This window comes from Schistocerca cancellata, chromosome 4 (assembly GCF_023864275.1).
Source record: "Schistocerca cancellata isolate TAMUIC-IGC-003103 chromosome 4, iqSchCanc2.1, whole genome shotgun sequence".
NCBI classification, from domain to species: Eukaryota; Metazoa; Arthropoda; class Insecta; order Orthoptera; family Acrididae; genus Schistocerca; species Schistocerca cancellata.
This window is the reverse complement of record NC_064629.1, coordinates 770,586,601-770,613,874: the sequence shown is the minus strand read 5'-3', so window position 1 is coordinate 770,613,874 and position 27,274 is coordinate 770,586,601. Positions and strand designations below refer to the sequence as shown.

General features: G+C 42.4%; 1 protein-coding gene across 1 annotated transcript in view; it reads left to right on the top strand.

Annotated features, from left to right (window-relative positions):
• Nucleotides 1–1,492: 1,492 nt before the first annotated feature.
• LOC126184765 (facilitated trehalose transporter Tret1-like) overlaps nucleotides 1,493–27,274 on the top strand; it is a 204,018-nt gene continuing 178,236 nt past the window's right edge. The window contains exon 1 of the mRNA XM_049927316.1: nucleotides 1,493–1,600. Coding sequence (XP_049783273.1) covers nucleotides 1,587–1,600 — 14 coding nt within the window. The 5' untranslated portion in view covers nucleotides 1,493–1,586. The remainder of the gene's footprint in view (nucleotides 1,601–27,274) is intronic.

Sequence of the window (27,274 nt, the reverse complement as noted above, 5' to 3'; positions counted from 1 at the left end):
TTACTTCTACTGCCGCCACATATAATGCTGCCAGCCGGGGTGGCCGATCGGTTCTAGGCGCTGCAATCTGGAACCGCGCGACCGCTACGGTCGCAGGTTCGAATCCTGCCTCGGGGATGGATGTGTGTGATGTCCTTAGGTTAGTTAGCTTTCAGTAGTTCTAAGTTCTAGGGGACTGATGACCTCAGAAGTTAAGTCCCGTAGTGCTCAGAGCCATTTGAACCATTTTGAACATATAATGCTGCTGGGCGCATATAATTACGTTTCTTCTGTCTCTTCACATAGTTATGGCATCACTAGGGTTCTTATAATTCCGTTTAACTTGAGAAACTTTATTATTCTTGAGCATTTATTGAAAACTTAACACATTAGTCAAGAAGTGTGCAGTCGAAAAGTATCCGTTCGTGAGCCTTGACAAGGTCTTTGTACACGTTGCTAAAGTTTAACGGTTCACCACGACGTGTGTAAACCTTCTGAAAAGTTTGCAAAGCTCCTATGTTTATAACTGAATCTTGTCTATATCGTCTTGATCTGGAGAGTCCAAATCGCCACGTTTAGGACACTCTGATAGCATTATACGCCTACCAGTTTCTACAAAACAGTGTTCTTTTCTAACCTGTAGTCTCATGTTCAAATTTATACATGTGTCTAGGGTCTTCAAATGGTTCAAATGGCTCTGAGCACTATGGGACTTAACTTCTAAGGTCATCAGTCCCCTAGAACTTAGAACTACTTAAACCTAACTAACCTAAGGACATCACACACATCCATGCCCGAGGCAGGATTCGAACCTGCGACCGTAGCGGCCGCGCGGTTCCAGACTGTAGCGCCTTTAACCGCTTGGCCACCACGGCCGGCGTGTCTAGGGTCTAAATGGGGAAGTTACTACTAGTAATTGTTCAGAGGATTCACGAATTGAATTAACTTGTTTAACTACATTGCGCTTCGAAAATAATCTTTTGTGTCTTGATCGTCTACAGTTCGCTTTTTCCTAAGTTTTGGACATGTGTTAAGCCTGTCAATGGGAAAAAATATTTCTATGACACGGAGAAGAAAATAGAGAACAGTAAAACTAAACTCTGTGGTCCGTTCTCAAAACTTGCTTTAGCTGAAATTTTGAATACTGCAATAAACCCGAATGCGTGTTGCAGTATAACACCTCCTCTGCCACTCAGTTTACACTGATTTGCCGGCTAGAGACTCAGATAAGAGTTTGCGTCCCGTCAGCACTATCTGATGTTTTATTAAAAATTGACTCCCGCAGTTAAACCTTAGTTAGTGTTCCAACGTCTTCGAATCAGACCCGAAAATTGTCGCTAGATTCTGTTGCACGAGAATAGTGGGCGTAATTAGTGAGAGAACCTGCAAGGAATGAGTATATCAGTACTTGAGACGGGTGCCAGCTCAGCATCTCTTTGGTAACGCACCAAGTTCGCCACTCGAGATATCATCATCGTGATGAAATTGCGATCCTTCATCGATATATCAGAGTAGGAGCAGCAGCACAAGGTCACGTGCCGGCGGACTTATCTTTCGCCGCTGGCAGTGCAGGCAGACACTGGACAGAGGACGGCTCGCAGCTCGCCATGGACGTTAGCAGGTCTGTACATTTCTGCGTCTTCTCTGTGCATACCGCTGCTGAGAAACATACCATGCAGACGTTTACTATTGCACGGCACTGTTAAGAGACAGCAGCTTTCTGAGCCGTGGAGCAACAGCGAGACCTCAGCGTGTTGGGAAACCTAGACAAACTCATTAAAATTACATTAGTTCACTAACAAAACCTCGAACCTATAAATTCACTTAATGTAAAGAGTACATTTTTCTGTGTCATTTCGTAATAATTTCCAACGCACGAGTTGACATTATGTATCAGCCGAGTATTTGCTAATTAGGTCAGGGCGGCGGCTGTTACGCGATGCTTTCGTAAGACAGTGGATTTCCTTATGAAGATCTAAGTTTAAATGCGTTATGGCGATCCTATTATTTCTTCATATTTTCTATCAGTAACTTCTGACGAACGACAGCATGGCTCCTTCATCGAAGTTGCGACCGATGTCTCAGCATGTCCTCCGTTCCGCCGCCAACCAGACTTCACACTGCTGGCCGCGGTGGCGAAGCGGTTCTAGGCGCTTCAGTCCGGTCGCAGGTTCGAATCCTGCCTCGGGCATGGATGTGTGTGACGTCCTTAGGTTAGTTAGGTTTAAGTAGTTATAAGTTCTAGGGGACTGATGACCTCAGAGGTTAAGTCCCAAAGTGCTCAGTGCCATTTGAACCATTTGAGACTTCACACTGAAACATTCACGGAGGTTCACGCTACTATGTCTCTCACGTGACACTACATTCATCCGTCTCACACGATTCTTCTAATTCACGGTAAAGCTACATCCTTCGTTAAACGTAACGTGAATATGCTCTTACTAAGCCTATGACTAGCTTAACTTTAATTTCAAACGTGTCTTTAAGTTTCAGAAACAATATGTATCTTCCTCTTTCTGACTCGCCGCACTGGAACAGATTAAGCTGGTTTCAGCAGACTGTACAGTAGATTATATGCGTAACTGGCTAGCTTTTCGTTTCAGGCCTTGTTGTTTAAGCTAGAAAGGCAATCATTTTTTATTACTATACTGAAATAAACATGAGCAAACAGTGTTTCAGTAACATTGGGTTTCTTATGTCTATTTAAAGTATTCGCTTTTCTTAAACTTCTGGTTGTGCGTAAATAAAGTTAACAGAGAACGCACATAACTGGGAATGATGTTTCCAAATAATACGGAGAACAGAAATGTTAAACGTATACTGTGCAATCGTTTAGGAACAACGGTCCTCTTCGTCTTCTGTTTGAGCTTTTTTTTTTTTTTTTTTTTTTTTTGCAAGCTGTCAATGGGCTACAAAGTGTTTAACCGGCACTTTCCTCCCGAAAACGTGCTCCCATATATTTCAAAATTCGCAAACCGGTGTGTATTTGTTTTTTCGTAGAACATTCGCTTTTAAAATCTGGTTGGACTCATATGACGGGAAACGAATGAATGAATGTTATTTAATATTACCCCCCCCCCCCAAAAAAAATGGCTCTGAGCACTATGGGACTTAACTTCTGAGGTCATCAGTCCCCTAGAACTTAGAACTACTTAAACCTGACTAACCTAAGGACATCACACACATCCATGCCCGAGGCAGGAATATTACCCATTTTAAGTGTGTGAGGTAGCGGTTGTTATATTTTAACAGTAATAATTGGTAACATTCGACTGTTACACAACTAAATTGTGTGTAGAACATAAAAAGATTGAATTCCACCAATCATGACGGAATGAACTTTATTATGTCATGGTTAATGAAACTGAACAGTTCAAAATTCTAAGTGTTCAGATAGATAGTAAACTGTCGTGGAAAGCCGACTTTCAGGATCTTGTCCAAAGACTTAATGCTGCAGTTTTTACTATTAAATCGGTATATGAAGTGAGTGATCGTTCGAAACGAAAATTATTCTACTTTGCTTTTTTTCAGTCACTTATGTCGTATCGTATTATATTTTGGGTAACTCTTCTAAAAGGATGTTTTTGGCTCAGAAAAAGGCGGTTCGGGTAATAAGTGGTGTAAGTTCACGAACTTCTTGTTGACCCCTATTCACGAGTCTGGGTATTTTGACACTGGTCTCTCAAGATATATATTCCTTAATGTCATTTCTTGTTAAAAATTTTAGCTTATTCCCAAGGATAAGTAGCTTTCACTCAGTAAATACTCGGAAGAAATCAAACCTGCATTTGGATCGGACTTCCCTAACTCTTGTGCGGAAAGGTGTGCAGTATACTGCTGAATCCATTTTCAATAAGCTACCACTAGAATTCAAAAATCTTAGCAGTAATCCACGCGATTTCAAATCGAAACTGAAGAGTTTCCTCATGAGATACTCCTTGTATTCTGTCGAGGAGCTCCTTCAAAAACGAAGCTGATTCTTGTTGTATTGTTGATTGTGTTTACTTAAACTTATGGATTGACTTTCTTTGGGTTCATAAACATTTTATTTTTGTCTGTTATTACATTTATGTTGTAATTTCATGTACTGACACGTTCCATGACCTTGAAGTTTTGCTCCTCGATTTGGGTCTACGGAATTTGACGTGTAAATAAAAATAACATAACCACGAATTACGCATATTCGCGCACGGACGCCTAGTGTACGAGCAAACAATCTTCTCTCTGTGGCACTGTTTATATTAAAGTCACTGGATATATTGCAATCATAAATTAATGCGGTAATCTTATCAGTTTCTGTTACGATACTATCATTTCTGCGCTTTTGAAGCAACGAGTTGTTTTCTATATTGGTCGTACATTCTTTGGCAGGTACTGTATATGCCATTTTCGTAAGACGTTCACATTGTTACTAAAAAACATTATGTTAGTCTAATTTTGTACTTATTCTCTCAATCTCTCAAATTCTCTTAGTATTTATATACCTTGTGGAGTGGTTTCAGTGTGTTTACACCAAAATGAATGTCTCTAGAAACGTTTTTCTCCCTCCACCTAATATAGCACAAAAAATTTAACGCGATTACCGCTTAACGTCTGCTTGGGGAGATACAGAGAGAAGGGGGGAGAGAAAATCAAAAAATTCTCACGTCCCCACTCTCTGTTAACGAATAAGAGGAAACATAATAAATACTTCCGAATGACGGTGCTGGCTACACGTAATGAGGATGGCTTGTTTCGTTTCATTTATTGCAAATAATATATCGTATAACTGTTATTTAAAACAAATTATTTTAGTTTCAACCTGATCAGACAGTTTTCCGGTTGAAATAAAACTTTGTATTGTCACTGCAGCAGTTTTTTTCCTCCTGCTTGATAAGAGCAGACAAAATCCAGTTTGAGAAAGTGATGTACTGTCGATCGGTTTCTGCAATTCGCCCTTTATATCACACTAGTGCGTTACCTCATATTGCTCCTTTATATGAGGCATAAGTCTTATGTCTACTAGGATTAGGACCCACTAGAGATAGTATTGTATAAAGAGTCATACCATCCATACGATTCTTATCGTTTCAGCACACATATGGGCTTTAAGTCTAATCCCTAGAAATTACCGATTTATTGATATCTCTTGCAGATATGATAGCTGTGAAACGTCTCTTTCTAAACAAACGACTCTGATATGGACATGATTCGAACAAATGATGTGGATTTTCTGCCGATACGTGCTACTGCGCATAGTGTTTGTCCTATTTGACCACATGTACTTGAGATTCTTTTCGCGATAACATAATCATCAGTAACGGAACTCTTCACATCTTCAGGTACCGAGAAGCTGTCCATTTGGCTGTCTCTCTCCACGATTCCAAGAAGTCAGACCATATTAACTCAAAACTTGCTGCACGTCGTCTAACACTTAGACGCGAAACAATCAGAGAACACGTGTGATGTAATAAGGAATATGCTTCCTTTGTGAACTTTGTTTCATGGTCATTAGCCTGTAATACAAGGCATATTTCTGTGGTTAACGTTTCGTCTCCTAATGCTGTAGACATCATCAGAGGCTGTAAATACTGAGATAGCAGTTTCAAACATAACCTCAGCAAGCCGAACTCTTGGTCTTGCTGAGTTTATTTAATTTTCAAATCACCTCTGGCTGGAACTACAGACCCCACACGCCTTACTGTGGTGACGGTGCACGCCTTACATAATTTAAAAAGCGGCATTATTTAAAAAGAGGCGTAATTTAAAAAGAGGCCCCTCATCGGAACACAGTAAATGTCTCCAGTCAGCGACTGTACAATTTCTGTCCTGTTTGGCCCACTGAAGACGTGCTGCTAGGAATGACCTTTTGCTTGGTACCTGATTCCAAAGGTCCATTGCATTCAGTACCCTTCGCAGTGTTGTCTCAGAAACTCGTTGAGATTGATCAGCATTCACCGAAATCAGCAATTCCTGTCAGGTATGAAACCAAGGAATGACATTGTTGTCCAGCCACTGTTGTTTACTATGTTTTTACTACCACTTCCCTTATGCCATGTTACATGCCTGCGACTGCTGCGTCAACAAATCAAATCAACAATAAATCAGTCAACTTCATTAGAAAAATTAAATGTGTGTGAATTCCTAAGGGACCAAACTCCTGAGGTCATTGGTCCCTAGACGTACACACTACTTAAACTAACTTATGCTAAGAACAACGCACACACCCAAGCCCGAGGGAGGACTCGAAACTCTGGCGGGAGGGGCCGCGCAATCCGTGACACGGCGCATCAAACCGCGCGGTCAATCCTCGCAACAGGCAACTTCATTCACGGTGTGGTAATGGGCATATCAACACTATTGGAACTTTCTGCCATTCTGCGACGTCGATCCTACGTACTGTACTGCTTCTAAACAACTGACTGATAGGAGGATCACGTGATCGTCTGCTACCTGGTCCATACGATCTACTGCGTTTCGAAGCAAACAGTGTGTTCTCTTAACGGGATTACTAATATACTGTCCGGTGAGATTACGTATGAAATAGAATCGAAAGCAATTAGAGGCGCAGTGCAGACATTAAATCGAGAATAACAAAGGCAAAATTGGCATTCCCTAGGAAGATGAGGATTTTCTGCAACGTTTTGGGAATGGGATTAAGAAAAAATTGGAGTATTTTGTCTGGAGCGTTCTACTGTAGCTTGTAACTTTGAACATGAGAATGGAAGCCGGAAAGCCGTTGACTAATACTGAAATGTAGACCTGACGGAGAATGGGTACATTGAGTGACAAACGAATATGTGCTGCGGGGAGTGAGAAAAGAAACGCATTTGCTGCATGCAGTTAAGCGGAGTAAAAGAAACTGGTTTCGGTATGTACAGATGAAGCGTCGAGGAAATTTTTTTTTTGAATAGGTTTTTTTAGCAGGATACGGGGAGGGGAAGAGAAGGCAAGAATGGTCGATAACTCAGATCCTGAGCCATCCCGTTAATCTATGTAAATACATTACGCGAAGGAGGAGGAGATCGATAGAAAAAAATGAACAAGATCCCGATCACAAATCAGAAAACTGATCGTGTTGATAATGACGATGATGATAATATTGCACGATGACGCGAGTCTTCACACTCTCTACTTTAGGTTGTCTGTAACAGACAAATCTTCCTCTGGTTAGTGTGTTGAACACGACGAGATACTTAGAGACATGTATCTAATCTGATGCAATTATTTTTAATGAGCAATGTCATTCAGTTATCAGCCTATTCGCCATAAATTCTTTTTAGTGATCAGTCAGTGTTGAGTTAGTCTTTCATGTTGATATTGCATCTAGGGGACAAAATTCCAGCTTCTGGTGGTATACAAGAACAGCTTGATTTGTATATAAACATTTGTGCCTTCTTATGTAAGAAAACCTGTAAGTTTTGTATACGCAGTTCTCCTGCCATTGCAGACGCTCAAATAACGCTACCTACCAGATGTTTCGTACTAGTCTCTCCCAGTACTTCGTAAACTTCTCTGTACAAAAGAAATAGGTTCAATTAGTTTGTTTCTGATTCGGTTTCTTTAGAAATGGTTTGTGAAAACCTGCGACTGCGAAAATAATGAATTTTTTATGAATAATTTTCTGCTACCAGTCACGATTTTCTTTTATTTATGTTTTACACGATTCGCTTGGGAAATGATTCCCAGGTAACGCCCTTGAAATTGGGAATCATTTCCCGAAACGTGGGACCGGTAGCTGAAAAATTGTTTATAAACAAATCCATTAGTTTGTTTCTTCAGAATTTGCATCTAGGTTGGATGGCAGAGGGGCACATAAGTGAAGTGATCATAATATACCACTTAAAGATGAAGAGTTTTCTCAGAAACGTTTCTCGTGCATAAAAAAGGCATCAGTTACTACATTTCAAGATGTGTTAATTGCATATAATCTAGCGTTCAACCGATATGGTCACAAGCCCAGAAGAGGCGCTACAGACGATGTCGAGCTGTTAGCAAAGACACTCGCGTCGTTTGTCTACTGCCATAGCCCATTAACGCCAGATTTCGCCGTACCGTCCTCAACTACGCAAAAGTCGCTGCTCCCGGTCTTTACGTGATGGCTGTCGGCCACTGCGTTGTCCGTGGTGAGAGCTAACAACCGAACTTTAGCATTATCGGCACACTCTTCACACTGCAGATCTCGGAATATTGAATTCCTTAACGATTTCCAAAATGGAATGTCACATGAGCCTAGCTCGAGCTACTATTCCGTGTTCCAGTTCTGTTAATTACAGTTGTGCGTCAATAATACGTCGGAGACCTTTTCACATGAATCACCTGAGTACAAATAACACCTTCGTCAATGCACTGCCTTCTTATATACATTGAGTATCGCCATCTGTGGCTTATAAGGCGCTTGTTCGCCCGATTCTTGAGTATTGTTCATATATCTGGGATCCCTATAAGGTAGGACTGATAGAGGAGATCCAACGAAGAGCGGTGCGTTTCGTCACGGGATCGTTTAGCTGGCGTTACCGAGATACTAGACAAACTCCACTGGCAGATGTTACAAGAGAGGCGTTGTGCATCACGGAGAGATTTACTATTGAAATTTCTGGATAACACTTCTCAGGAGGAGTCGGACAACATATTACTTCCCCCCATATATAGTTCGCGTATTGACCACGAGGAGAAAATTTGAGAAATTAGAGCAAAGACAGAGGCTTACCGACAATCATTCTTCCCACGCACTATCCGCGAGTGGAACAGGGTTGGAGGGATCAGATAGTGGTACCGAAAGTACCCTCCGCCACACACCATTAGGTTGCTTGCGGAGTATGATATAGATGTAGATGTAGATCTGTAATATCGCTATCTCATGAGCCGGCCGCGGTGGTCTAGCGGTTCTGGCGCTGCAGTCCGGAACCGCGGGACTGCTACGGTCGCAGGTTCGAATCCTGCCTCGGGCATGGGTGTGTGTGATGTCCTTAGGTTAGTTAGGTTTAAGTAGTTCTAAGTTCTAGGGGACTTATGACCTAAGATGTTGAGTCCCATAGTGCTCAGAGCCATTTGAACCATTTTTCGCTATCTCATGACCTTCTTTTTCACCTCAGTGCACTGTGACAGCTCTTCAACCTCTTATAATGAATGGAAACTGGCCACATGTGTAAGCAGACCTGAAACTGCACCCTTCAGAAAACGTGACAACGGAAAATGCTGCTGACTGCTGTATTAACCACAGGCAGTCATGTCTTTTCTATATCTGTCTCTTAATAACCTATTTTCAGTTTTTTTCGAATATGCAGAGATATCAGACAAGCTATTATAATCCTGTTTTTAGTAATTGAATGAAGAATTAAGAAAATCCACAGGTTGCTTAGCACATGGTGATTAAAGCAAGGCTGACGATAAAAACAGTTGGACGCAGTCTGTAAAAATCGTCTTAAACAAAAAAGGTGAGATGTGACACAGATCCTCTGACGTATTTCACATTTATTCACTTACATCTTCTGTCGTTGTGTGTTGTAACTTATTCCTCGAAATCTGCTTGTAATGTTTCTACTTCATAAATTTTGGATACTAGACCAAGTGACATTTTAACATTAACTGTATTTTCCGTCGGTACTTGGCAGAACATAATAATAGTATTCAAAAGGAAAACACTTCCTAATGTTCTGCAAAATTATATTAATTGGGTCACGAACCAGCTTTCGGCTTCTCAGGCCATCTTCATGTGACAAGTGTTACCTGAAGATAGCCTGAGAAGCTGAAAGCCTGTTCGTGACCTAATAAATATAATTTTGCAGAACATCGGCAACGGCCTTGCCGCAGTGGATATCCCGGTTCCCGGCAGATCACGGAAACTAAGCGCTGTCGGGCGTGCCCGGCATTTGGATGGGTAAAACCATCCGAGCCGCCATGCACTGTTGCCATTTTTCGGGGTGCACTCAGCCTCGTGATGCCAATTGAGGAGCTACTCGACCAAATAGCAGCGGCTCCGGTCAAAGAACACCATCATAACGACCGGGAGAGCGGTGTGCTGACCACACGCCCCTCCTATCCGCATCCTCACTGAGGATGACACGGCGGTCGGATGGTCCCAATGGGCCACTTGTGGCCTGAAGACGGAGTGCTTTTGCAGAACATTAGGAAGTGTTTTCCTTTTCAGTATTAAGTAACGTTCTTCTCTCAGCAAAGCAAGTAACCCCAAAAAGCATCTCATCGATTCCTGATAACTCGTTTGGGTTCAGGTTGTTCAAAATGTTCAAATGTGTGTGAATTCTTAAAGAACCAAACTGCTGAGGTCATCGATCCCTAGACTTGCCCACTACTTAAACTAATGTAAACTTATGCTAAGAACAACACACGCACCGCCGGCTGGTGTGGCCGTACGGTTCTAGGCGCTTCAGTTTGGAACCGCGTGACCGCTACGGTCGCAGGTTCGAATCCTGCCTCGGGCATGGATGTGTGAGATGTCCTTAGGTTAGTTAGGTTTAAGTAGTTCTAAGTTCTAGGGGACTGATGACCTCAGATGTTGAGTCCCATAGTGCTCAGAACCACCAACACACACACCTATGCCCGAGGGAGGACTCGAACCTCTGGCGCAAGTGGCCGCGCAATCAGTGACATGGCGCCTCAAACCGAGCGGCCCAGGTTATTCTGTGATACGTGGAGAGTAGACTGCATTATTGAATCACCGATATCTTTCACATCAACGTGTTGCTTTTCCTCAATCATTCTGCAAGACATTTCTTACAAACTTTCGATATAGACTTACCATATATTAACCTATTGTTATGTACTTCACAGGCGTTTCTCATGTGAACTTCTTAGATTAAGTTAACACCTTAACTATTCCTGCTATCGGACGGCACAGAGGGTGAATGCCCACCGGAGGATATGAACTTATATGGCCGTCAGGGGGCACTCTGGCCTCGCGGCGGAATGGTGCACGGCGAGAGCGCCACCATATCTCACGCGGGCAGTATACAGGCAGTTCGGAAATTGCCGTTACAAACTTCTAGAACGTGTAGAGCGGAATGAGTACATAATATTTAGAGCAGGAACCCATGTCCGGAAACCTACAGTTTCCGTTCTCGACGGTTTCAATTCAGATGTTTAACTCATCCACGTTTGCTTCAGAAATTGAATTAGACGTGACGCAGTACGTTATTAGGTAGCAATTCAAAAGGAAACATAAAGAAACGTCCTGCCGGCCGCGGTGGTCTAGCGGTTCTAGGCGCTCAGTCCAGAACCGCGGGACTGCTACGGTCGCAGGTTCGAATCCTGCCTCGGGCATGGATGTGTGTGATGTCCTTAGCATAGTTAGGTTTAAGTAGTTCTAAGTTCTAGGGGACTGATGACCACAGATGTTAAGTCCCATAGTGCTCAGAGCCATTTGAACCATTTTTTGAAACGTCCATTTATCACTGAAGCGCAATTTTTTGTACTAAGACTTAAACAATACGTGTTTACATTATTTTCAAACAAATAAGAACCCAGCATACTTTACGTGCAGGGCAGTACTGATGCATGACAACAGCTGCTCGATGTGGTGACCACCAGACATTGTATCTGAGAAGCAAATTCTGGTACACATTCTCCATCCCACCTGGTGTCTCTTCATATTATAGTGCCAGTATATCTTTCTCTGTCTCTTCAGGGGTCTCGTAAATTAAACTTTGCATGCGACCCCACAAGTTAGTAGTCCGCAGGAGTTAATCCGGCTATCGTGGCGGCTTCTAGGTTGAACCACCTCGGCCTAACCACCTTTCACCATATCGTCAGTTGAAATGTCTCCAAACCGCACGTGAGAAGTGACGTGGTGCACCTTCGTACTGAAACCACACTTCCTGGCACACATTCGGTGACAGAGCTTCCAAGAACGGGTTCACTACGTTTTGTAGGAAGATCAAGTATGCAGGACCAGTTAGCTAGAACAGAATGAGATATGTCCCAATCACATGGCTGTACGGAATACCTGCCCACACATTAATACCAAACCAGTGCTGAAATCCCAGAACATGCGTAATGTGAGGGTCTTCGTTTGGCCAGACACGGTTTTTCCGCGAATTCAGAACACAGTCCCTACTGAAATTTAATTCATCTGAACAGAATTCGACGTGGAAACAGGATTGTGTCGATGCAGCGGTGCAGGAACACGTGCAGTAGGCAAACAGTTTTGGAAAATCAGCTGGACCCTTAGCGTGTAGCTTTTGTAAGTGATACGGATGTAGTTGTTGCTCATGCAGAACGTCCCAAACGATACTGTAACTAACACCCATTGCACGCGCAATTGTAAGAATATTCGTTGGCGAGTTCCCTTCAACCTGATGCAGTACGTCATCTTCAAATTTGGGGATGCGGCGATACCATGGAGCACCACAGTCCTGCATCCTCACAGCGAAGGTACATGTTTCTCGGAGTTGCTGCGTATCTTAGGCAAAAAGTTCGTGCGATTGCGTGATACGGTGCGGAAAACGTTCGTGATTCATCCGAGAGTAGCTCCTCCGCTACCTCGAGCTTTGCCATACTCAAGGATCATGTCTGTGCATTCCGAAAACGGGTACCGAACCATGTTTACTGTATCGGAGACGCAGAGGCATTGAATAGGTCTCGTAACAAGGTAGACGTTAAGTGACATCAGAGGACCGTCTGACGCAGTACACTTCACCGTGTCTACCGTATTGTATAAAGAGCAGCCACTCTGATACTTTCTCTTTCCCTCAGCAGACGTGGACGCGTTACACATCTGAAGTGAAACCGTCGTAGAACGGAAACTGTACGTTTCCGGATATGGTTTCCTATTCAAAATACACTAAAGCTCCACAGAATCTGGTATAGGCACGTGTATTCAGATACAGAGAGATGTAAACAGGCAGAACACGGCGCTGCGGTCGGCAACGCCTGTGTAAAACAACTAGTGTCTGGCGCAGTTGTTAGATCAGTTACTGCTGCTACAATGGCAGGTTATTAAGATTTAAGTGCGTTTGAAAGCAGTGTTATAGTCAGCGCACGATGGGACACAGCATCTCCGAGGTAGCGATAATATAGGGATTTTCCCGTACGACCATTTCACGAGTGTACCGTGAATATCAGGAATCCGGTAAAACATCAAATCATCAATATCGCTGTGGCTGGAGAAAGATCCTGCAAGAACGGAACCAAAGACGACTGAAGAGAATCGTTCAACGTAACAGTAGTGCAACCCTTCCGCAAATTGCTGCAGATTTCAATGCTAGGCCATCAACAAGCGTCAGCGTGCGAATCATTCAACGAAACATCATTGATATGGGCTTTCGGAGTCGGAGGCCCACTCGTGTACCCTTGATGACTGCACGACACTAAGCTTTACGCCTCGCCTGGGCCCGTCAAATCTACATTGGACTGTTGATGACTGGAAACATGTTGCCAGGTCGGACGAGTCTCGTTTCAAATTCTATCAAGCGGATGTACGTGTACGGGTATCGAGACAACCTCATGAATCCATAGATCCTGCATGCCAGTAGAGGACTGTTCAAGCTGGTGGAGGCTCTGTAATGGTGCGGGACGTGTTCAGTTGGAGTGATACGGGATCCCTGAAACGTCTAGATACGACTCTGACAGGTGTCACGAAGGTAAGCATCCTGTCTGATCATCTGCACCCTTTCATGTCTATTGTACATTCAGACGGACGTGTGCAATTCCAGCAGAACAATGCGACACCCCACACGTCCAGAATTGCTACATAGAGACTCCAGGAACACGCTTCTGAGTTTAAACAGTTCCTCGGGCCGCCAGACTCCCCAGACATGAACATTATTGAGCATATCTGGGATGCCTTGCAACGTTTTGTTCAGAACAGATCTCCACACCCTCACACTCTTACGGATTTATGGACAGCCCTAAAGGATCCATGGTGTCAGTTCCCTCCATCACAACTTCAGACATTAGTCGAGACGTGTTGCGGATTTGCCGGCCGGTGTGGCCGAGCGGTTCTAGGCGCTTCAGTCTGGAACCGCGCGACCCCTACGGTCGCAAGTTCTAATCCTGCCTCGGGCATGGATGTGTGTGATGTCCTTAGGTTAGTTAGGTTTAAGTAGTTCTAAGTTCTAGGGGACTGATGACCTCAGATGTTAAGTCCCAGAGTGCTCAGAGCCATTTTTTGTTGCGGAATTCTACGTGCTCGCGGGGCCGCTACACGATATTAGGCAGGTGTACCAGTTTCTTTGGCTCTTCAGTGTATTACGTACTCACTCCCCTCTACAAGTTCAAGAAGTTTGTAATGGTAATTTCCGAACACCCTGTATAGGTGTATGCCCAGTGCACAGTTGGTCAGTTGAGTACTCACGCTTGATATTGTCGGATCCATCTTCGCTGTACTAAGACTGCTTAGCTTGTCACCCGGTTACCCTCTTTGGTCGCGTCTTGGGTTTGTCTCTCCGCTGCTCCTGGCCACGTTGTCATGGTTGGGGCGAAGGCTTGGCGTAGCGCCTCGTTGTCGTCTAGATTGGTTGTCATTGTCCTGGTCTGTTGTCTCGTTCGCACCCTGTTTGTCGCATTTCGCTCGTCTACCGTTAGTTTGGGTTACTCTTCAGCCGGTGGTTTGCCAACCTGGCGTCTTCCTCTATTTCTTCCAGAGGCCCAATGTGCTCACCGATATACGAATTTGTGACAGTTGCACGGAGTGACACTTGTAAGGAGAGGGAATGTGTTGACATTTTTACGGAGCTCAGGACACTGTAGACAGTGGACAGGTGTTCCAGAAGCAAGGTATACAGGGCTGCCAGGCGCGACCTGCGACTTATTCTGGGGAACTTCCCTGTCCACGCACCAGTTCGTTGTGTGCGCGGCGTTCTCCGAGAGTTCAGTAGCGCAGTTGGCCTCTGACTGGCAAGTAGTGTTGCGTGTTTTAATGCCGAGGTAATGGAGTTCTCCGAGACCGCCAAAGTGAATCCTTCACTGATTCACAACCTGCATTAGTATATGGTGGACTATACAAACAAACAAGAATTGACTTACGGACGTTGTGTAAACTTTAAAACAATAAATACAAAGGACGAGTATCCAAAAAGAATAACACAGTTTTAGGGGAAGACAGACATGTTTGTGTTCCAGATGAAGTAGCAAATGAAGTACGAAAACATTTTGTCAGCGCAAAGAAGCGAGTAAAAGAAACAGACGCTACAGTTTCATCAGTGTATGTTGAATAAGTAGAGCAGATCTTCAATCGAGGTTACTACTTAGCGACATCGTTACAATCACGAAGAGGTACGTAACATTCGTTACATAACATTAGGCGAAAATATATGGGAACTGCACAAGATCCCACCGATTTTGGAGGAATATTCAAATGGTTCAAATGGCTCTGAGCACTATGGGACTTAACATCTGAGGTCATCAGTCCCCTAGAACTCAGAACTACTTAAACCTAACTAACCTAAGGACATCACACACATCCATGCCCGAGGCATGATTCGAACCTGGAAAGTTGCACAGGTCACACGAGTAATCAAGAAAGGTAGTAGGAATAATCCACTTAATTACAGGCCCATATCATTAACGACGATAGGCAGCAGGATTTTGGAACATATATTGTGTTCTGACATTTTGAATTACCTCGAATAAAACGGTCTATTGAGACTCAGTCAACATGGGTTTAGGAAACATCGTTCTTGTGAAACACAACAAGTTCTTTGTTCACATGAAGTGTTGAGTGCTATTGACAAGGGATTTCAGATCGATTCCGTATTTCTGGATTTCCGGAAGGCTTTTGACACTGTACCACACAAGCGGCTTTTAGTGAAATTGCGTGCTTACGGAATATCGTCTCAGTTATGTAACTAGATTTGTGATTTCCTGTCAGAGAAGTTACACTTCGTAGCAATTGACGGAAAGTCATCGACTAAAACAGAAGTGATTTCTGGCGTTCCCCAAGGTAGTGTTATAGGCCCTTTGCTGTTCCTTATCTATATAAACGATTTGGGAGACAATCTGAGCAGCCGACTTAGGTTGTTTGCAGATAACGCTGTCGTTTATCGACTAATAAAGTCATCAGAAGATCGAAACAAATTGCTAAACGATTTAGAAAAGATACCTGAATGGTGCGAAAAATGGCAGTTGATCCTAAATAACGAAAAGTGTGAGGTCATCCGCATTTGTGTTAAAAGGAATTCGTTAAACTTCGGTTACACGATAAATCAGTCAAATCTAAAGGCCGTAAATTCAACTAAACATCTAGGAATTACAATTACAAACAACTTAAATTGGAAGAAACAAATAGAAAATGTTGTGGGAAAGGCTAACCAAGGACACTTAGAATATGTAACAGATCTACTAAGGAGACTGCCTACACTACGCTTGTCATTCCTCTTTTAGAATACTGCTGCGCGGTGTGGAATCCTTACCAGATAGGACTGACGGAGTACATCGAGAAAGTTAAAAGAAGGGCAGTACGTCTTGTATTATCCCGAAGTATGGGACAGAGTGTCACTGAAATGGTGCAGGATTTGGGCTGGACATCATTAAATCAAGGCGTTTTTCGTTGCGGCAGAATCTTTTCACGAAATTCCAATCACCAACTTTCTCCTCCGAATGTAAAAATATTTTGTTGACACCGACCTGCATAGGGAGAAACGATCACCCCGATAAAATAAGGGAACTCAGAGCTCGTACGGAAAGATAAGGTGTTCGTTCTTTCCACGCGCTATACGAAATTGGAATAACAGAGATTTGAGAAGGTGGTTCGAAGAACCCTCTGCCAGGCACTTAAATGGGATTTGCAAAGTATCCATGTAGACGTAGATGTAGATGTAGAACACCTTTCAAACTGAACAGTTCCACCCCTTATAGGAGTATTTGGGTGGTAACTGGTGTTTCTTTTAATTTCCTTGCATTTCAGCAACTTCTGTTAAGGCACAGGGGCTCCTATTGAAAACTATAACTACACTCTTGACTTCGCCAACAGTTTTCTTTATTGACCTTTATATTGTGTGTGTTTCACAATGTGATACAAATAATGTGCAAAATATGGGATATATGGGAAGTTCAAAAGTATGCAGCTGACTTCATGTCTGAAGCATTGTCCATTTTTATCACAGTGACTTTAAACTTGAAACTGTATTTTGTCATAACAACCTCTAGAATGTATAACTTCAATTTAATCCTATCATCTACAAAATGTGCCGGGAGAGCATACAAACTAATGTTATTCATGGTTGTCCACCTGTTGTTGGAAATCAATGACAAATCTACTAATGTCATAACAACAACCAATGACTGTATTACCATCAAAAGTAATAACGCCGTTTTAACCTATTTCTGTGACATAGCATCAATTCATGTCAATATAAGAACGTTAACCAACTTCGAAAATTGGTTGTACGTACTGTCGACCTTATTTATGTTATTTTCAGTATTTTATATTATGGTTTGAAGATGTTTGAAAATGGCACAAATGCAGAAACTGCAGTAGTGAAATAAACCAGTAACAGCTAAAAGAAAATATGACATCATTTTAAAAATTTATGGAAGCTATTGGCCCTTGTGGTTGGGAACTAAATAACAATGGCAGGCTGGAATCAGATTGAGTTCGTGGATTAAGACTTTTGTGTGAAGTGGAAGCAGACATCGGCGAGGGTGATTCACAAAAACAATTTCTCGAATTTCTGCAAAAGAATCATTGGCTCACTGCGGTCTTGATGTTCCTGACCAGCACCGTTCCAGAGATACTGTTAGATACTTGAACTTTAGATGTGTCTTCAGGTCTGATGAGGAGCCAGGAAAGCAGGAAGCTATTGCTGGTACTAAAGACATTTCCTTTTTATATCCATTTTGGTAAAATGACACGATATATCACTTGAAACCCTCTGTGCAGAGGCTATAAGGTTGCCTTATATCCTGCTGCTTTGAAAAATAAATTGTATGGAGAAATTAAAATACTTGCTACAAAGATGCACTATTTGAAAACTGAAAAAACTTCAAATGAGAACAAATGGACATGCAGTGTATTCTATAATTTAGAACTTCACTGATATATATGTAAACTTTATTGATGTAAATACATACCATTAATGTTAGAATGAACAATATCCACAGCGAGATGAAGGTTAATGGAGAGTGATGAGTCAATGACTCAAGTCGAGCTTCGAGCTGAATTAGTGAAAGTGACCTGAATTAGTGAGTGGGCCAAGAATGCAAAGAGCAGGGTTACTCCAGAGTCACTTTGGGAGCCGCTGTGCACGGATTTGGGAGCAGTGAATGGCTGGCTAAAGCCAAAGCAATGAGTGAGCCGAGAACACAGTGACTCCACTCTGTGCTGAGAGGGGAATGGCAGGGGAGTCAAGCACTTCCCCATTGCAGAGCATCATCTCTTACGGTGAAGTGTCGAATGTGCTGACACAGCAGCTCCTTGTGAGAGCGGTGTGCTGGCACAATGCCGCTCTGCACTGCATCTTGAGACGTGGAAGGGGTAATATTTCGGGAAAATGTTTGTTTTACTATTCTGTATTTCTTGCTGCTTGCTTAATGTAAAAGTAAATGAATAATGGGGAAATCATTAACTGTTGCTTCCACGAAAGACTGACTCGTGAGCCTCACGAACGACTGACTCGTGAGCCTGCATGTGCGTCACCACAAATAAAAAAATAAATAAAACAAGAAAAGCAGTGTTCGTAGGGCTTACCAATCCGTGGTTTTATTTCAAAACATTGTTTTGGTTTTATTTAGAGTTTCCCTTATTTCGGTCATGGCAGCTACCCTTTGCAGTTCCTTCAAACGGCTGGAATTTCCCAGTTGCGTCAGGATAGCTGACCTGCAGTTAGGATTTCTCATACGTTGAGAGCTCCACCAACCACCGCCCATCAACGGTGCTACAACCTACTGACAAGGCCCCAAAGCTCGTCCGCCTAGAATGGTTCACAACTGTCAAACCACCCAAACCTGACCATGATACATGCCCGCTCGGCTGCCAGTGTTATGATAGGACGCACGCATACGGCCGCGTCTGTTCTTAAAGTTTTTCGCAGGTATTTTCGGGACGTACCGTTACGGCAAGTTGAAAAACGGAGAGTGGCGAGAGAGAGGAATAGAGAGAGAGGGTTATTTATATTTGTGTATGATCAACCCCTTCCCTCAAAAATCTTTCTAGTCTTCATACCTCCTCTGTGTTACCACAGATGACCTGTCAATGATCTCATCTGTTCTTCGATTGCAGTAAACGCGAGGTGCCTGTCTGTTTCCACCGTCCTGAGTGGAATGCATAAGTTCTAACAAATGTTCACCAACCTGCAGTCTTCTACAGTTGTTGTCCCCTGCGCAGAAAACAGCACGTAGGTCGTGAATCCGTAATCTTGAGGCTGTAAGGAACCTTTTGGGAGGAACTGTTATTGTAGAAATGATTAAATTTCCAATAAGTTGCTTTATACGGGATGCCACTAGCTTTTTATTGGCAGAACACGAGAAACTGCACAATTACATTCCTTTTTAGAGTCACAAATGGTTTCTATTCTTCAACAAATAAATGAGTTACATATTTCTTTAATTAGTATCATACTGTTCTCAGCTATATTTCCAAATAACCATACATTGCTAATAAAGTCTTAACTAACACCGACCGTGGCAGACAACAAGTTTCTTCTCAGACACTGCCGAACCAGCTCTGATTTTACACCTAAACCACTTCGCCCGCCATCCAAGTTAGGCTCGATCCGCATCAACGAAGTGCTTCGTCTGTCTGCCTTTTCGTTTTGCAATTGTTCATTATTCTGCTGGTTATTACTACTTTTGAAATAATGGAATGATTGCACGCTATTGAGAGTTGCTTTAATTATGAAATGCAAGTAAATACGCTGTTTAGTTTGTCTAATATTAACAAGATTGTCAATTTGGAGCGAACTTCCGAATGCAGTAGCAGATCGCGGAGAAGGATCACAATCTAGGCGGTTTTTCTCACAATACCCGTAGCTAGCAAACCATCTGTAATCGGTACCTCACACCACATCACGTCATCTTGCAACTGCTGCATTCTCAACTGCTCTAAGAAAAGCTTCTTGTTCCTGAATATGATGGTTGTAAAACCAGAAATATTACACCGTCTCACTCCGAACGACGCCATAGATGGTAGAATTTATGTTTGTTAAAAGCTTGTACATGAATGAAAATACAAACTCAGGGAAATTTTATTTTATGTATTAAACTAAAGGTTTATCTTCGCGGAAAAGGTGGATACAGGAATCACGTACCTGGATGTGTTGGAGATCAGGCTTACATCCATAATAGCAAGAACATGCTGAAAACGCCATTTTTAAGAGGACGGAGAACTACTGCACTGGCTCCTGCTTGTAGGAGGATTCCTAACTGAGTTGTCTCAGCAATGGATCAGCCGTGAGTCGTGTACCAATCTTGCATTGCGCCATGGGCTTCCAAGGTCGCACGATAGCACGGTATGTGTTTTCTATGCATAGACTCGCTCTGTGTGTCTCCCCTTCCAACAACTTCGCCGCGCGGGGGAAGCCGCGCGGTCAAGGGTATCTTAACACGGTTCGCGCCGCCTCCCCCGTCGGAGGTTTGAGTCCTCCATCGGACATGGGTATGTGTGTTATCTTTACCATAAGTTAGTTTAAATTAGATTAAGTAGTGTGTAGGCCTAGGGACCGAAGACCTCAGCAGATTGGTCCCATAGGAGCTTACCACAACTTTCCAACAACTTCAGGTGCACTGCGTCGTCGTATAGCCACAGTGGTGAATGCATTAACTCCAGAGATATATGACAGAGCAAGGGATAAGTCCCTGCAGTCGTGCTATTCATCTGTGTCCTCGGTGGCTCAGATGGTGCCGGCACGGTAGCTCAGCGTATCCGGTCAGAGGGCTGCTCATCCTCTGTAATAAAAAAACTGAGTAAAGGAATCAATTATCAACTTGAACGGATATCTTGTGACGTCCGCCCAGACCAAACGCAACGAACAATACCGAACAAAATGCACAAAAAAAGGATGGATAGAGCGTCTGCCATGTAAGCAGGAGATCCCGGGTTCGAGCCCCGGTCGGGCACACATTTTCAGCTGTCTCCATCGAGGTATAACAACAACACCTTTCATCAGCTGAGGGTTTCAATTAATTATCATTTTAACTCCAGATATGCTCGCAAATATATGGAACGGACATGACAATCGTCCGGATATTTGTCGTGCTTGATGTAGAGGGCATGTTGAACATTTGTGAAAGGCACATGAAAATTTATTTTCAGTTTATTGCAATTCTGGAAGTGCTCATACAGCCATGTCAGTAGTGGAATGTCAGTTATGAAGATACTAATGTAGGGACGACACCCAACTTCCGAACGGTGATAATCTCCAACACCACCGGGTATGGAACCCGAGCCCTTTCTCTTAGCAATTCGCTGAGTTGGTCGCACAGCTACCGAGGCGGACGGATGAGAACTTTTATCTTACACGTAATAGTAAACAATACTCCATGGTTGTATATGCATGCCTCCAAAAGATATGACGTTGCAAAGTCTGATGGTTCTTTTGAAAATAAAAAGTTTGTTGTCCTATGCGTCACTTACAATTTACTCCAAGTTTCTATTTTCAGTCATGTAGAAGATAAAGTCTTGTGAAACTAAGACTGCCGACAGCACCCTGTATACGCCCGAATTTCCGTAATTTTCTGGTCGTGATCATTACACGAGCTGCATATTAGAGGACGTAATAAGTTTCATAACTCGTTTAGGGTTACGAGCTTTGGGAATTTGGTAGGGCTCTGAGCGATGTACAACGCCTTGATTGTAGCACCTCCTGCTGAAATTTGTGGAGCGTAACTGCGACATTCTCACGAAGACTAAACGAACCTGTGACGAAGTGTCCAGCTCTTCTTTCAGTCTTCTCTAACTCTTTATTTAATGTAACATGGTAAGAATCCAAGGCCTTCGAACAGTACTCCAGAATTTGTCGAATAAGGGTTTTGTAAGGGAACTTTCCCGTGAATGAATCACACTTCCTCATTATTCTTCCAGTATATCTGAGGCTAACGTCTCCGTTTCTCACAGCTGGATGTATGTTGTCGTTCTAGTTGAAATTGCTCGTGAGAGGTACATAATGATACTTAACGGTGGTTACCGACTGCCGAGTGATATCTGTATCTACATACTTACTCCGCAAGCCACCATACATTGCAAGGCCAGCGACCCCTTGTACCACCGTTAGTCCTTCCCTTTCCCGTTCCACTCACAAATGGATCGAGGAAAAAACAACTCTCTAAATGCTGCCGCAAGAGCCCTGGTTTGCCTTATCCTGTCTTCGCGGTCTTTTCGAGAGATAAATGTTGGTCGCGGTAGGGTCGCTCTGCAGTGTGTCACAAATGCCGGTTTTCAAAATTTTTTCAGTAGTGTTTCGCGATAAGAACGTCTTCTTCTCTCCAGGGATTACCATCTCAGTTTGCAAACCAATTCTGTAGTTCTCGAGACTTGGTAGATCTTACTAGTAGCAAATTTAGCAGCACGCCTCTGAATTGCTTCGATGCATACTTTCAGTCCAGTTTGGTGAGGATACCAAAAACTAGGGCGGTATTCAAGAATAAGTCGTACAAGTGCTCTATACTCGGACTTCTTTATAGGTGAGCTACACTTTCCTAGAATTATCACAACATACCGAATTCACCTTCCCTACAACTGCCTTTACACGCTCGGTCCAGTCTTTCCCTCTATTTACAGTCATTGCAGTACGTTTTTTTTATGTTGAGACGCAGCTGACCATCTTCGGACCAAGTGCTGATCATTCGCAAGTCTCTTTGCATCCTATCAAAAGGAAGAGTGCTGTTTAACCTACCGTCGACGACGAGGTCGTTAGAGAAGAAATGCAACCTCGAACTGGGGAAGGATAAGGAACGATGAAAACAGTTGTTGAGAATTGATTAAAACAGGATTGTAGCCTACGCCCGATGTTATTCAGTATGTAATTGGGCAACCTCTGTAGGATATGGAAAGCGAATTAAAGTTCAGGGAGAAAAAATTGAAATTTTCAGGTTTATGATGACATTGTAATTATGTCAGAGACGACAAAGGATTAAGAAGAGCAGTTGAACGGAATAGGTACTGTGTTGAAAAGAAGTCTTAGGATGAACATCCGCACAAAGAAAAAGAAGGATAATGGTATGTATTCCAATTAAATCAGGCGATTCTGAGGAAATTAGATTAAGAAAGGAGACCCTAAAAGTAATGGATAAATTTTGCTATTTGGGCAGCAAAATAAGTAATGACGGCCGAAATAGAGAAGATATAAAATTCGGTCTGGCAATAGCAAGAAAAGCCTTACTGAAATAAAGATAACTTTATTAATACTGAACAAAAAATAAATGTTAGGAAATCTTTTTTGAAGGAATCTGTGTGGCGTGTAGCCTTATGCGGAAGTGGAACGTGGGCGACAAACAGTTCAATCAAGAAATGAATAGAAGCTTCTGATCTGCGTTGCTGCATGAGAATGCAGAAGATTAAACGGGTAAATTGGATAACTAATGAAGTGGTAATGAATCGAACTGATAAGAAAAGAAGTTTCTGACACAACCTGACTGAAAGTAAACCTGTTGACAGTAAATGTCCAGATGCATTAACGAAGCGACAATGTGGTAATGGAAAGAAGCATCGGGGATAAAAATTGTAGGTGAAGGGCGAGGGTCGAGCACAGTAAACAGGTTCAAATGGATGTAGGCTGCAGTTGTGAGAGATTAGTGTGAAGAGCTGCATCAAACCAGTTTTCGGACTGAAGGCCACAACAACAGGGAATAAAATCGGCCGTGCCCTTTTAAAGGAACCATTCGGGTATTCGCCTGAAACGACGTAGGTAAAGCATGGATTCTATATGTCTGGACAGGGATTTGAACTGTTGTCTTTCAGAATGCAAGTCCTACTTCAAATCACTGCACCAGCTTGCTCGATGTCTCCTAGCGATGTACTTTCCCTGTATACGACTGTTTCATTGCGAACAACCTCATAGAGCTACTGAAGTTATCTCTCAGCTTATTAACATACGCTATGAACAGTACTGGTCATATCACAGAACGTTGAGTTATGCCGGTCACTGCGTTTGCTTTTAAGATGCCCCCCCCCCCCCCCCCAGCGCCGGCTTTAGGGTGGGGCGACCCGGGCGGTCGCCCAGGGCGCCGGGGCCCAAGGGGCGCCACATACTAAACGCATGTAAAAAAAAAAAATTCAATCACCCATTTCGCGAAACTAAAATATTATTCAGTCTCATTCAACATACGTCGCTAATCTCACGAATGCGCGATGAATTCGGGGTAGCAGAAGAGAAATCATGCTGAATGCAATCTTCGTATTGTCTGCAACCATCCATGTTTGACGCGGGCTAGCACGGGCTCTACCAAAGCGCCTCTCTTATTTGTTTCAAGAACTGCAACAAGGAAGAGCCCATGCAGCCGCACCATCTCTCGTTCACAACAGAAACTACCGGTCGCTCCAAATAAAAGAAAATACAGACTGTGAAAATACATTACAGATGACTGACAGAAAATATAGGTTTATGGCTTACAGTTATATTAAATTCAATAAAAATATGGTACCCAATTCAAAATTAGTGTTTTTTCGTTATGCATATTACCTCCTATATATAAAAATCAATTGTTGTGTGTTAGTCTCACCAAAACAAAGAAATGGCTTGACCAATTTGAATAATTTTTGTTTTGTTTTGTTCGCTTTAGTACAGGGGTGCTTCAGAAAAGAAAAGAAATATTTGGGATATACGAGCCTGTTTCAACCACATTTTACGCATCTTTTCTTGGTTTGGAACACGCAAAAACAATTTTCTGGAGTTTTTGTAGATGTACAGTGCAGTACTACGTAATATTTTTAGACAATTTCCCAAAACGTGAATGCCCAAACAATATATCACTGCTATACTGACTGTTACGGCAGCGACAGCAGCATGCTGGACTGACGTCACAGGCTACACAAGACTCACATGGAGCGTCTTAGCGGGCTTTCAGATTATTTGGATTTCATTTCCATTTAAAAAAATAAAATACTCAAATTTACGATGGAAAAACCATGTTATGATCATAAGATGACGCCATTAACCACTTAAGACGATTTCTAGAAAACAGTCAAATACCGTGTTGCAAAGCACTGCCAGGTTCGCTATTTATACAATAAAGGGCGCCAACTGGACGACTCGCCCGGGGCACCTGGATGGCTAAGGCCGGCCCTGCCCCCCCCCCCCCCCCCCTCCATTGGGAACAACATATTGAGCTCTATGTTCGTATGAGGTAGTATAACTTGACGTGTACACTGGATAAATCACAAGTTGATAACAATATTTCAATATTAGACTTAAGTGGTGTTCTGGATGGAGGAGCTCTGGGCCCAGACTGGTGGCTAGGAATTCCACTGTAAAGGTGACAAAGGGAGAACTAACACATGTTATTAGTGAGTTTTACCATAACAGCTGCGAAAGAGATGCCGGCAGCTCGCCTGTTCTGAAGTAAGTGAATTTGGACACTGGAAAGCATTTAAGACTTCTAAAACACGGCCATTCTTAAATACGTTTATGATCTGTAATGAACCATGAAAAAATGGTAGAGCAAATAAATCATACCAAAATAAATATCGCAGTGCGATTCATATAATGAAATGTCAACCGCATTTTTATCAGTACAAACGTTGACGTTAGAAATTACAGAAAAACTAGTAACATTACAACAAACATTTCAAATATTAAATATTATAGGATGTAGTCAAGCACGATCAGCCAGGTGTTGCATAATACCATAGCATTGTAGCTGTTATTGCAATAAGCAAAATTACAATACATTCTTCATTTCCAGCATAATGATTGGTTTCAAGTATTTTGTTACGTAAAAGTGTTGAACCAGAACGGTACTCACCATTCACACAACACAATTAAGCAGTACGGCGTTTTTATGTTCATAATTTCATTCATCCTAACTTAACTGTTGTTTCATGATAAGTTCATGTGCAGTAGATTCATATGTATTTATTTAAGTTAAAGCGTTGATTTTAAGAATATTGAGTTTAGTATCGTTGGAAACGTTAGCAAGTAAGCTTTCATTTAAAATATATGTCTGGTTTGTAGAGCTTTTAGTATTAAAATGGTGATCCATTTTCTGCATTTTATGACACTGCGAGGAAAGTCGTGCTTTTGGCGCGGGTGTCTCCAGTCCTCATTGGTGCGAGATTAGGTCGCTGGATAATGTTGGAAAGTTGGGCGCTCTTAGGCACATGGGAGAAGCGTGAAGGGCTTCTGTATGGGCCATTGGAGGATACAGTGGCAAAGTTTTACTTTGATGTCGTGCTATAGAAGGATACAGTACCCGGTAATATGCTCATGTGATATAAAAGTTTTGTAAGACTTCTGTTCTGAGGCGTCGGAGATGCTGTCTTATATTTAATAAAATTCAACTACAAGTGGGGCTTGTAGGTTTGGAACCAACAATGAATTGTTAAATTATTGGAGCCTCTACTATTCCATGCTATGTTTTATGCAATATCAAGTGCTGTTTACTATTTATTACTTTATTTCTGAATAAATTATCAGATTTGTACAGTTTTAAACTCGTGGTACTGCCTACATTAATTAGCAAATATTTCCCAATTTTATCATCATTCTCGTAACTGCAGTTTATTATTATTAATTAATATGTGTGACTTGCTTCTGCTGAATTTATTCAAATGAAAGCTGTTTTTGCGCTACTCACAGACAGAACATAGTTGCTCTCATCAATGATGCTGGCTTGCGGTCTGGTGTTTAAATGAGTAGATTACCACTATCCAACCTTTTGAAGAATTTATTGTTCCATATTGTCTACTCGAGCGCTTTGTTTAATGTCCTCGATGTCGACGAGACGTCATACTGCAACGTCACGCTGATGTAAGTCAGTCTCGTAGCTTCATTTTCCTCCACCGATTCGATAAGATAATATGCTGCTCTAAATTGTATCAAACGACGGCCTGGCAGTACTGCATTAGCAGCAATGGAATTACAACGTTTACACCGAAACAATTACTGGGATGTCAAACCGTTCCAACTTAGAATAAAAAATTGCCCAGATTCGCTCACAGAGGTTTCTGTATAAACTTAGTTATGTGGATACACAGTTTATCCACTCCTGGCATCAAGGATCACGACGATTTTTGCCTCTTATCGACACTGATATGGCAGGATATCAGCCCCAGGGATTGAAAGACTTTCGAGAATGTTTTAAATTCAAAACTGAAGTCGGATCAAAAATGACAAATATTTTTTCGTGGGATATAATTCCAAATTAACAATTTTCTGAATTTTTTCTTTATTTGTACTGTGAAACCATTCTTCTTGCCAAATTTCACGAT